This window comes from Microtus pennsylvanicus, chromosome X (assembly GCF_037038515.1).
Source record: "Microtus pennsylvanicus isolate mMicPen1 chromosome X, mMicPen1.hap1, whole genome shotgun sequence".
NCBI lineage: Eukaryota > Metazoa > Chordata > Mammalia > Rodentia > Cricetidae > Microtus > Microtus pennsylvanicus.
Window position 1 is genome coordinate 34,382,935 of NC_134601.1, and position 12,886 is coordinate 34,395,820.

Genomic DNA, 12,886 nt, shown 5'->3' on the forward strand with positions numbered 1-12,886 from the left:
ATCTCAGAGGAGTTAGAGAAACCCGGATCCCAAAGCAAACAATAAGAGCCAGAAGGTGGAACCCTGACAACCAAATGGGATCCAATGAACATGAGGAAGTGCCTGGCCTGGATTCTCCTTTTTTACTGTTGCTGTGTCCTTTGTGCGTAGGAGACTTACACGGCTTTATAATGGTCTCATACCTAACCCCGGACACGTCAAGAAGGACTGGAACTACACATAGTCATTTGGCCAGTCCTTTATGAAACAGTTTATTATGCTTACCAGCCATGCAAGGTATAAGACAGTGTCTGTCCTTCAGGTGTTCATAACACTGGCCAGTGCTAACAAGCGATTAGTTTGCTGTAATTCAACATAAAGTAAAGATGATGGAGTAGATAACATCAGCCTTATGGCTCATGGAACGTTGATGCTTGTCTTTAGTTTTAAAGGATGAATTAACAGAAGCAAGTTAGCAGAGAACAAGTACAGCCAATGAAGGGATAGCAGCCTCAGAATAGCATTATCAAAACACATACCTGGTTCTGAGAAATATGTTATATATGTATAAATATATATTTTACCTATGTATACTTAAAATTTTGTCTGTTTCATTTGTGAAGGGACAAATGTTGTGTAGTGATGACAGGAAATGCTGGGGAGGGACTTAAAGGCCAGGTCTTGGAGGATTTTGAACATTTAGTAATAAAAGTTTTATTGGGAATCTATAGGGGTGGCTACTGAAAGATTTTAAGCAACAGTTTCATAATGATGTGTGTGTTTTGGAAAAATTAGGGAAGCACAATGATTAGGATAGAGTGAGGTAAAGGGCTGGGAGAACAAGCTACACTCAATGACAGTAATTCAGGCAAGAATCAACACAAACCGAGGTCAGATAAGCTAGCAGAGAGAAAACTGAGTGGTTAGCAGATGGATTAAGGTAGCTAAATTGACAACAGGTTGAAGGGGTTGGTGGGGAAAGGAAACACAGGGACAGTTGTTAGCTTTCTAGTGTAAGCAATTGTTTGATGTGCCATTTGCAGAGACTGCTTGGATTCCCCTAGGTAAAGGTCATTTGTCCATTTCATGATTTGGGAAGCCATGTCCTGTAGTAATACGAAGCGGCAGCGGGGCTGCATCCCCAACACCCCAGCCGCCTGCTCGGCTAGCTTATGCCCCGAAATAATTACACAGACACTGTATTCTTTTAATCACTGCTTGGTCCTTAGCTCTAGCCCTTACTGGCTAATTCTGATATCCCGATCAACCCATCTCTAATAATCTGTGAGCACCGGTCTTACCGGGAAGATTCTAGGTCGGAGCTTCATTGCGTGTGTCTGCCTGGGAGCGGGGCATGGCGTCTCTCTGAGGCATGTGCTCCCGAGAGGAGAGCTGTGGAGTCTGACCTCACTTCCTCTTCCTCCCAGCGTTCTGTTCTGTTTACTCCTCCCACCTATCTCCTAACCAATGAGAGCCAAGCAGTTTCTTTTTATTTAACCAATGACCTTCCTCCATCAATGTCCTACACACCTTGAGAGTTTATGATGCCTCAGTTTCCTGAGAAATTGATCTCAAGTGACCCAAATCCTTGTTGTTGATCTCCATCCTGCTGCTGCTCCCCACATCCAAAATATATTTACCCGAAAGTCCAGAACCCAGATGCACTGTCCTCTAGTGGGTCGGTTTATTCTCCTACGAAAAGTTGGTATTCCTTGTATAGGTTGACTTGTGCCATGGCTACAGACATGACTCTCCATTTTTCTTGTGAAGTAGCCAGTTGCTGTGTACATCTTTCCTTCCTTCCTCTGTCCCCCATATACTCCTGCATTATCCTCTTAGATTCCCTGTTGCTCTAATCTCATCATCCTGTTGGATCATATGTTAATGATCCTGTAGATACAGTGGATAGTGAGGAGTTTACCATGTCGTACATAAACAGCAGAAGGCTGTGAAAACAGGTAAAACTCTGAAATAATATTAAAAACAAAACAAACAACAACAAAACAAAGATCCTCCTCACACCCCAAATTTCAGACAGACACACACTACCAGGCACTAATACACAGGCAATTTTCCAATCCTGTAAAGGAAAAATGAAAGGGGTGGATGTCAAACTAAAATGCTTTGGTTAATCAAATCACAGGAAAACAAAATAAAAATAAAATCAAGAGAATAACGGAAAAGAATGGTTCCTCTGGATAACAAACTTATACCCAAGAAAGAAATTTGAAAGTCAAATATTAAATTTAAGTGTCTAGTTTTGTTTTAAGGCAATAACTTTTATTTAGCACAGGGAGATATGCCATCTTTAAAAAACTGTCCTTTCTTTAGTAGGCTAAGATTTCAGTAATAGGAGCTAAGCAAGTCATGTAGCACAGTCTCTGAAAAAAAGCACAGTGGGGCATTAGAAAGTACAACACAATTCCTCCATATTTGGCTAGAGCTTTTACCAGGCATGGCATAATTTGGAGACATCAGTCAAAGATAGCTACAGCCAACAAGGGTTGGATTGCTGTTTGTAGGCATGTTAGGTGTTGTGGAAATATCCCAGTCAGTTCAAGAGGCCTTTGGCAAAGGAAAAGTACATACTGCCCAGCAAGTTATGTAGTTGATGTCTCCAAGGCAGGAGGCGGCCTGCCAGGGGCTGCAGCGTTGCTCAGAAGTGACCCAATCTCCTGCTTCCTCCCAGCTGGAGAAGAACAGCTTGGGATCCAAATGGGGCCGTCTGCTCAGCTAAGGAAAACAGTCTCAAATCTTTCTGACATCTGCACAAAAAGCGGACCAAGAGGTTGTCCCACATGGTTAATAGTGCTGAGGCCAGATTAAACAACTCTGCTTGTTCCTGAGAATTTAGGAGAGCTGGGAGGGTGACAAAACAGGACACAGAGGTTTTATGGCATTAAGCACTTATGTTCCCAGCTTGTCCTACGAGCAGGGGCCTTACCTGTTTGTAAAAATACAACATTCTTTCTCTTTCCTCATAAATCACAGGTTGGTGCATTGCAATAAGCCTGGCAAATAGGCTCAGATATCTCAGACTTGACAAACAGACATTAAGAACACAAGAAACTGTGAAGCCTACGTCTTCTTAATACCGAAATGCAGCTGTGTACAGTGATAGCTCATTTTCCTCTGCCCCTGCCCAGCAAGCACTCACATTTGCAAAGAAGTTAGACTTGGGCTCCAAATGTTCGGAACCCAAATGAGGGTTCCTCAGAGAATCTTGATAAAATCAAACCTCAGCCTGGGGGTTAAAGAGTGAGGTAGCTCCAGGCATGTGTGCCTGGTGGAGGACCGACCTCTGGAGGACCAGCCTCTGGAGGACCAGATTCAGTCACTGTTAAATGATTCCAAAGCATAAGTGGTTGAGAGTTCCTCAGTTCCCTGATGCTTGAGTCTTATCACCCTGTCCCAGCCACAAGTCATCAGGAAACACTGTTTGCTGTCAAACTTCACATCTTCTCTGCTTCCACATGTGCCATTTTGATTTACCATGTCCTTGCAGTGATAAGATCCATCACCTTAAAGGATATGTGCAGGAAATGCCCAGAAGACACAGACTTGCAGTGAATATGTGGACATGTGCTGAGATTCACAGGTTATCAGTGAATGAGGATACATTTTACTTGTTGTAGTAGCAAAACTGTGGCAACACAAACATTCACATACCAAGAGAATGAAGATATGAATCCAAAGATACGCTGTGGGGTAATTTTCCAGTAGTTTTAAAAGTTAGAACGGATACATAATAATTCTGATCTTTAGTATCTATGTAGCTATCTGCACAAGAAACTTTAAGTATTTTCAAGACAGCTTTGCCTTTATGAAGTGGCAAAAATACAGAACAACCTAAAAGTACTAGCAAAATGGACAGTCATTCAACTAGAGGTCGAAGCAAAGCCCTTAAGGATTAACACTCAAACACACACACACACACACACACACACACACACACACACATACATACATACACACTCAAAACCAACCAACCAACAACAACAAAAATTAAAAATAAACACCCTCTCCCCAAAACATTTCAATTCTATTTGGGAAATAAATGTTTTTAAAAATGAAGAGTGAATGTATATATGTGTGCATACACATTACTGATTACATGTAGAAAAGAGTCACAAAGACATAGTGGTCCTGAGAGAGCCTCAAGGGGACCTTTGCTTTGTACTCCTGGCACATTGATGAAAAGTGAATTGGGGCCAGCAAGATTGCTCGGCTGCTAAAGGTGATTTCTGCCAAGATTGACAACTAGAATTCCACCCTGAAACCCAAATAGTACAAAGAGAGAAACAACATGGTACAAAGAGAGAAAAAAACGAGAGTTCCACCCCCAAGGCTCAAATGGTCCAGAGACTTGTTATCCTCTGACCTCCACATGCATAAAGTGCCCTCCAACAAAATAAATCAATGTAAAAAAAATCCTTTTAAAAGAACACACTGGCCTTGGTGGCTACAATAAACACAGCTTCACCAGAAGGTAGGAGTAGGTAAGCGAATGAAACAAACAGGTAAGAAATTAAAAGACCCACACAATAGCCAGGAATCTGTCATCAATTTACTGTGCGAAGCCAGGAAGTCATTGTCCCTCTAAATTGGTACAGTCAGTGGACAAGATGAAGAGCTCCCTAAAAATGCCTTCCTTTTCTGATAGCTTATGATTTTCTAAGTTCATGTCTTTAATGGGCATGATCCTTTCTGATGAAGAAAGGGCTTTTATTCTTTTCCCTCAGACTCTGGCATAGTTTGACATTTCACTTTACTGCAAATGGAAGATAATGAAAGAGAAGGTGGAACGGTCACCATGTTCCCTCTGCCTATGTGTTTGAAGGTTTGCTTGACCCACTTATGCTACTACCTTCCTCTGACAGTGTAAGCTCTTTCTTTGGCTTATTTGACTTTGATGAGAATGCAAGCATAACATAATTTTAGAAGTTAGAAGATCTAAACTTATGGCACGGTGGCCATAAGTTCTGGGGGGAATCTACCTATAATTTTAGTAGAGTGGATGGCCTTGAATACATTTTCTACATTATACTAAAGACACAGGTTTATTTAGTGAAAATAAATGGTGGCTAAGTATACATAGGCACTGACGGAAATGTGCTTATTGTGATTTACATGGCACTCTGTATGGATGCGTAAAATGCATTTTAAAACATATCCTTTATTTTAATAGAGTATCTGCAAACCATTTTTATAGTTGCCTGCATTTCTGGACTTTACAGCTTCCCCACCCTCTTGCTTCTACCCCCAATAAGCCAGTGATTTGGGAGAAGCTGCATCCCAATCTGTAGATAAAAATGGGATCACCTGTTCCCTAGAGTGGCAGAGAGAAACTAAGTGGATATAAATGAGCTATGAAATTCCCCACGTATCTACAAACATTATCATAATCTGGTTCTGCACAATCTAACTAGCTCTTGGAAACACTCCAATGACACTGTGGGGGAGCCTTGGCATTAAGTCAGTGCAGGAAACTGCTTCATGGTCCCTCAGAGATTTGACCAGTCTCTTTCTGCTTATTAGTAGTGAACAAGGTTCCTGCCAGCTTGTTCTCATCACTTTGCTTGTGCTATGAGGTCATATGAGTAAATTCTACACTATTTAATTTTAAAGGAAACATATAAAACAGATAACATCCTCTGTGACTATTTGTCTTTCAACAACACAATAAGTAACTTACTCTTGCTCCTTTCTCAGGGGAGCATGTACAGCCTCCACTGCAATCTTGGCTCCCGCATGGATTTCCATAGGACATCTTCTGTCCCTATTTAAAAAAGAGAAAACAATAGTAGATCATGTGAACCAGGGAAAAACATCACCCCAGGGAATCTAACCTTTAGTCACATTTCTCTTCACCAAGTAATAGACTAATGATTTCATCCAATGATGTCATTTGAAGGAAAGACTCATCTTATGTTAGTATGATGGCTATTCTAGGTTGTCAGCTTGACTGTATCTGGAATGAACTATAATCTAGCAATGGAGGGCACATACCTGTGATCTGGATCTTAAGGCAAGAAGACAACATGCCTTTAACCCAGATCTTGAGGCAAGAGGCACACCTTTAATCTGGGCCACACTTTCTTCTAGAAGCCTAGATAAAGGCAATGGAAGAAAGAAGAATTTGCTTTTCTTTGCCTGCTTGCCTTCGCCTTGTTAGAACATCCAGAAGACCAGCTGAGACATCATGGGACTGAGCAGATACTAGATCTTGGACTTGCCATTCACAACCATTGTTGGACTCGTTGGACTGCAGCCTGTAATTTCATTCCAATAAATCTATGTATCTATGTATCTATCTATTTATCTATCTATCTATCTATCTATCTACCTATCTGTAGGGATAAGTCCCGCCCCTTAGGGGGCGTGTTCGCCTCGGGCTAATGTCTGCCTATAAATTTGGCGAGCGTGCTCAGAGCTTCCTCTTCTACTCTCCTGGTCTCCGCGGGAACGGTGGTTCTGTAAGTCTATTTCTACATTAAAACTATATATATTTTTACAAACTGCCTGCATTCGTTTACGCCGCTACATTTTGGCGTCCAACGTCGGGCTATTTTGCCCTCGACTCAAGCGGGTAGCCCGCTAGCTAACACAGCACCCTCCTGGGTGCTGTTTTTCAGTTCGTGACTCCGGCCCCAGTGCCGAGTCCGAGACATACTCGGCCACACAGGCCCATTCTGCCTGCCTTGGCTAAGTTTTACAGCGGAACACCACTGCCTGAATTAGCTGAAGCTTAAGTACCTGCGGTTTTGCAACAAAAGCTGCCACAGCGGCAGATTTGGTCTGACACAAAGTGACTTGGCAGGGCAGTGGTGGCGCACGCTTTTGATACCAGCACTTGGGAGGCAAGGGCAGGCGGATCTCTGTGAGTTTGAGGCCGGCCAGGCAGGTAGCACACGCCTTTGATCCCAGCGCTTGGGAGGCAGAGGCAGACAGATCTCTGTGAGTTTGAGGCCTGCCAGGCAGTGGTAGCACACGCCTTTAATCCCAGCACTTGGGAAGCAGAGGCAGACGGATCTCTGTGAGTTTGAGGCCTGCCAGGCCGTGGTAGTGCACGCCTTTAATCCCAGCACTTGGGAGGCAGAGACAGGCGGATCTCTGTGAGTTCGAGGCCAGCCTGGTCTACAAGAGCTAGTTCTAGGACAGGCTCCAAAAACACAGAGACCAACAACTGGCAGGAACCGATCATTGCAGGTAAAAAATTTTTTTTTCTTTTATAAATAAAATGTCTGAACACATTACTGTTCAAGAATTTAACAGTTTTTTTAATTGTACCATGTGGGAGATTTTACAAGAGGTGTCTATCATGCCACCTCTATGGATCCTTCTGGGATTCGTAGTTTTCATTGGCACCAAATGGTTTGATAATAGAAATATGATAAAGTCTTTACGAGATGAATCCAGGATTCTTAAGGCAGAAATAGAACGCTTAAAAACAATTGAGAATGATAACAATCTTCTCAAGAATCAGTTTGAAGTTCTCCAGACTGATAACAATCTTCTCAAGAATCAGTTTGAAGTTCTCCAGACTGATAACAATCTTCTCAAAAATCAGTTTGAAGTTCTCCAGACTGATAACAATCTTCTCGAGAATCGGTTTGAAGTTCTCCAGGCTGATAACAATCTTCTCAAGAATCAGTTTGAGGCTCTCCAGGCTGATGTTAAGGAGAAATTCATTACTATGGAAGAGGGAACAGCTGATCTGGATCGTAAGGTTCAGTCCCTCTCTGTAGGAACTGAAACATTAGTGGCTGATATTAAGGAGAAATTCATTACTATGGAAGAGGGAACAGCTGATTTGGACAATAAGATTCAGTCCCTTTCTGTAGGAAATGAAACATTAACTGAGAGAATCAAAACTGCTGAATGTGACAATCGGATTTTGTCTAAAGCTTATGACAAATTGATGGAAAGAGTGTCAATACAAGAAGGCACAGTTTATGCCATAAAAATTATGTCCAAAGATAAGATGTTATCTCTAACGGACAAACTTCATACTTTAGAATCCTCAATGAAGGCTTTGGAACATAATTCTGGACAGGAGATTCAGACATTGCAGAAGGCAATAGTGAATAGAATTGAAAAGATTGAGGAATTTCTGAATTCTGATGAAGAAGAGCAAAGGGTAGAAGGGCAAATTTTAACTACATCTGTGGGTAAATCTCTCCGGGACAATTTCCACAAAGCTCTACCGACAGCTCTACCTGCCTTTCCAGTAATAACAACAGAGAAGGTGGTTGGTTCCAGAAACCCTAGGGTCATCAAGGAGGATACATGGGAGCCTGTCCGTATGAATGACCTCAAGGAAATTAAACAGGCTGTCATGACTTTTGGGATGCAAGCCTCTTTTGTTAAAGAGATGCTAAGATCTTGGGCCACGACAAACAGAGCAACCCCCTTGGACTGGCTCCAGCTGAGCTCTGCAGTACTTGAGAGTGGACCGCAATTGAAATGGCAATGCTTATTCAGGCAAGAGGCTAGACTCTTAGAACAGCAGGAAAAAGCAAAGGAAATTGACATTTCCCTAGATAAATTTCTAGGTGAAGGGCTCTTTTCCGACCCTCAGGAACAAGCTAATTTGGATGAAAACACACTCTCCATGTGTACTACAGCAGCCTTAAGGGCTTGGGACAGGGTACAAGACCCAGGACAGAGAATAGAATCATTTGTCAGAGTTAAACAGGGTCAGAGAGAACCCTTTAGTGACTTTTTACAAAGATTAACTAAGGCTGTACAAATAGGGATATCTGACCCAGAAGCAAGACGTATAATGATTGAGTCTTTGGCTTATGAAAATGCAAATGTGGAATGCAAAAGGATTTTGGGGCCTTTAAAGCTCAGATCAGCGCCTTTGGAAGAATGGGTCTTGCATACACTCAATGTTGATACATTTGATTATGGCACTGAAGCATGGGTAGAAGAAGCAATTTCCAATGGTAAGAGGAGACACCAGAATACCAAATGTTTTAATTGTGGCAAAATGGGTCATATGAAAAGGAATTGTAGACAACGGATTTTCAGAAATAATAATAATAATAATGCATCTTTCAGAAATAATAATAATAATGCATCTTCTAGAAATAACAGAAATAGGAGGACTCAGCCTTCAGGTTTATGTAGAAGATGTGGAAAAGGCAGACATTGGACGAATGAATGCAGGTCTACAAGAGATAGACAAGGCAACCTGATACAGTCGGGAAACGTGAGAGGGGGGGCCTCACAGGCCCCCATGGCAAACATGGTTCAGTCATATCCAGTTTCTGCAGAGAACGTGCCTCATCAGGACAATTAGGAAGCCCCATGCCTACTGTTACAAGCAATAATGATCAGAAAGATAAGTTACGTGTGTTTTGGCAAACTTCTATAAATGATCAAAGACCTAAACTGAGAGTGTGTGTAAATGGCATTTTTATTACTGGCCTGCTGGACACAGGTGCTGATGTAAGTATCATTACCCCAGAATCTTGGCATCCGTATTGGCCTCTTCAGAATGTAAATGTTCAGCTCCTGGGAATTGGAACCCTATCTCGAGTAAGGCAGAGCACGAGATGGGTTGAATGTATAGGGCCAGAGGGACAAATAGGAAAATTAAAGCCATATGTAGCCAATATCGCAATGAATTTATGGGGTCGTGACCTATTACAACAATGGAATACCGAAATTAACATTCCTGCTACTTCTAGAGCCTATAGTTCTGAGAATAATATTAAAAGATATTACAAACGGAGAAAACCGGCCATTTGGGCTGTACAAGAACAAGCAATTGATGTCCCTTCAGAGATACCAACAGCCTTGCCTCTAAAATGGTTGACTGAGAAACCAATATGGACAAAGCAATGGCCTTTAGCTGAGGAAAAGTTACAGGCTTTAGAACAGCTGGTACAAGAACAATTAGATGCTGGACATATAGAAGAATCTACCAGCCCTTGGAATTCTCCTGTATTTGTGGTTAAGAAAAAATCAGGTAAATGGAGAATGGTGACAGATCTCAGGGCCATCAACAAGGTTATTCAACCTATGGGCCCTCTGCAATCTGGAATTCCTTTGCCCTCTTTATTACCAAAAGGATGGCCTCTCATAGTTATTGATTTAAAGGATTGTTTTTTCACTATACCTTTGCAAAAAGAAGATAGAGAAAAATTTGCCTTCACAGTGCCTACTTATAACAATTCTCAACCTTCGAGGAGGTACCACTGGACCGTTCTCCCCCAGGGTATGTTAAATAGCCCCTCCCTGTGCCAATATTTTGTGAACCAACCATTGCAAATAATACGCAAGAAATTTCCCAAATCTATAGTATACCATTACATGGACGACATCTTGTTATCCGATTCAAACATGGATACCTTGAACAGACTGTTTGAAGAAATAAAGATACTTTTACCTAAATGGGGATTGCAAATCGCTCCTGAAAAGATTCAGAAGGGAGATTCTGTTAATTATTTAGGTTATAAAATAGGTTTGCAAAAAATTAAGACACAAAAAGCACAAATTAGGAGAGATCGCCTACGGACTCTTAATGACTTTCAAAGACTGTTAGGAGACATTTCCAGTCTACGACCAGCTATTGGAATAACACCTGATCTAATAATTCATTTGAACAAAACCTTGGATGGTGATAAAGATTTAAACAGTTCCAGAGAATTAACAGCTGAAGCAGAAAAGGAACTGACAATGATTGAGGAAAAATTACAACAGGCACATGTGGACAGGGTGAATCCAGAGCTCGATTGTATTCTTGTCATACTACCATCAAAAATTTCTCCTACAGGAATTTTAATGCAGAGAGATGATATTATTTTGGAATGGATCTTTTTACCACATAAACCAAGTAAGAAACTGAAAACTTATGTGGAAAAAGTCTCTGAGTTAATTATAAAAGGCAAGCTGAGACTTCGTCAACTAGCAGGCATAGACCCAGCAGAAATTATAGTGCCCTTCACTGCTGATGAACTAAAGAAATTATGGGAAGATAATGAACCATGGCAAAGAGCTTGTGCTAATTTTTTGGGAGACATTAATAACAACTATCCAAAAAGCAAGCGGCTTAACTTCATAAAGAGAACTTCTTGGATTCTTCCTCGAATCGTCCGTGATGCTCCAATAACTGGAGCCCGTACATTCTATACTGATGCCAATAAATCAGGGAAGGCAGGTTACAAATCAGAAGACTTGGATAAGGTGGAACAAAGTCCGTATAATTCTGTCCAGAAGGCAGAATTATATGCCATTCTTATGGTGCTAAGGGATTTTAAAGAACCTATTAATATAGTTACAGATTCACAATACGCAGAAAGAGTTATTTTACATATTGAAACTGCTGAATTTATACCTGATGATACTGAACTAACCTCATTGTTTCTCCAGGTTCAAGATTTGATCAGGAACAGGCTTTGCCCTATGTACATAACACACATCCGATCCCATACGGGTCTGCCAGGTCCTCTAGCACAAGGTAATGCAGAAATTGATCAATTACTGATTGGTAGTGTGCTACAAGCCTCTGAATTTCATAAAAAACATCATGTTAATAGCAAAGGTTTGAAGAAAGAGTTTTCAATTACATGGCAACAAGCTAAGGAGATTGTAAAGAAATGCCCTACTTGCTCTTTCTATAACCAAACGCCACTGCCTGCAGGGGCTAATCCAAAGGGCACCCAAAGGAATGAAATCTGGCAGATGGATGTGTTCCACTTTGCAGAATTTGGCAAATTAAAATATGTTCATCACACCATTGACACTTATTCAGGCTTTCAGTGGGCAACTGCTTTAAGTTCAGAAAAAGCTGATTCAGTAATCACTCATTTATTAGAAGTCATGGCTATCATGGGTATACCTACACAAATAAAAACGGACAATGGTCCTGCTTATGTTTCTAGGAAAATGAAACGGTTTTCTGATTATTACAATATCAAGCATGTTACAGGTATACCATACAATCCTACAGGTCAAGCAGTCATAGAAAGATCAAATCGAACTATAAAAGATATGTTGAACAAACAGAAAGGGGTGGAAAACACCCCCAGAAATAGGCTACATAATGCTTTGTTAACCTTGAATTTTCTCAACGCTAATGAGAAGGGAACAACGGCTGCAGAAAGACATTGGATAATGGAAAAGTCTACTGAACTAAATCAACCAGTTTATTTCAAGGATGTGCTGACCTCACAATGGAAGCCAGGATATGTGCTACGTTGGGGAAGGGGTTTTGCTCTTATCTCCACAGGTGAGGAAAAATTGTGGATACCATCAAAATTAATAAAGGTTCGGTTTGAAGAAGAGAAGCCACTTGGAAAAGATAAATAACAATTCTTTCATAAGGATGGCGAACATACTGATGGTAAGAAATACAGATAGGTTTGGAGGCGGGGTTCTTTTCTTATCTCCACAGGAAAACACTCATCTTCAAAGAAATTAAGGAACCCTGAATATTTAATTACTGATGGATGGACACATTTTGTAAGTATTAATTTTTATTTATATATCTTATTAAACATTTCTTTATAAATATATAGAGCTGGTTTTGAAGTTGGACTCTGGCTCAGTCCTTCTCCAATTCCAAGCCTGTTAGTAAGAGAAAAACCCAGAGTTTCTGGAGTTTCTGTCTCATGTCAAGAGCCATGATATGGGACAGAAAGAAATATGAGTTTAAAAAACGTCCTTTTCTTCATATCTATCATACTTTTCATTGAATATATGTATCATGCCTTTTATTGAATATATATATGTATGTATATATATATATATGTCTATATGATTAATGTTTAAGTTTTTCACAGTGACCAATGAGCTTTTCCTAAAGTGACATTTGAAGTTTCCAGGAAGAAGATGGGGCCCCACAACAACAACTCTACCTGGTTGATATGACATCATGATACTGATAGCACTACTA

The 12,886-nt window shown here is 40.8% G+C and overlaps 1 protein-coding gene across 1 annotated transcript in view; it reads right to left on the reverse strand.

Moving 5' to 3' along the window:
* Col4a6 (collagen type IV alpha 6 chain) overlaps nt 1-12,886 on the reverse strand; it is a 311,296-nt gene that overhangs the window by 160,929 nt on the left and 137,481 nt on the right. Inside the window, exon 3 of the mRNA XM_075958022.1 lies at nt 5,675-5,758. Coding sequence (XP_075814137.1) covers nt 5,675-5,758 — 84 coding nt within the window. The remainder of the gene's footprint in view (nt 1-5,674; nt 5,759-12,886) is intronic.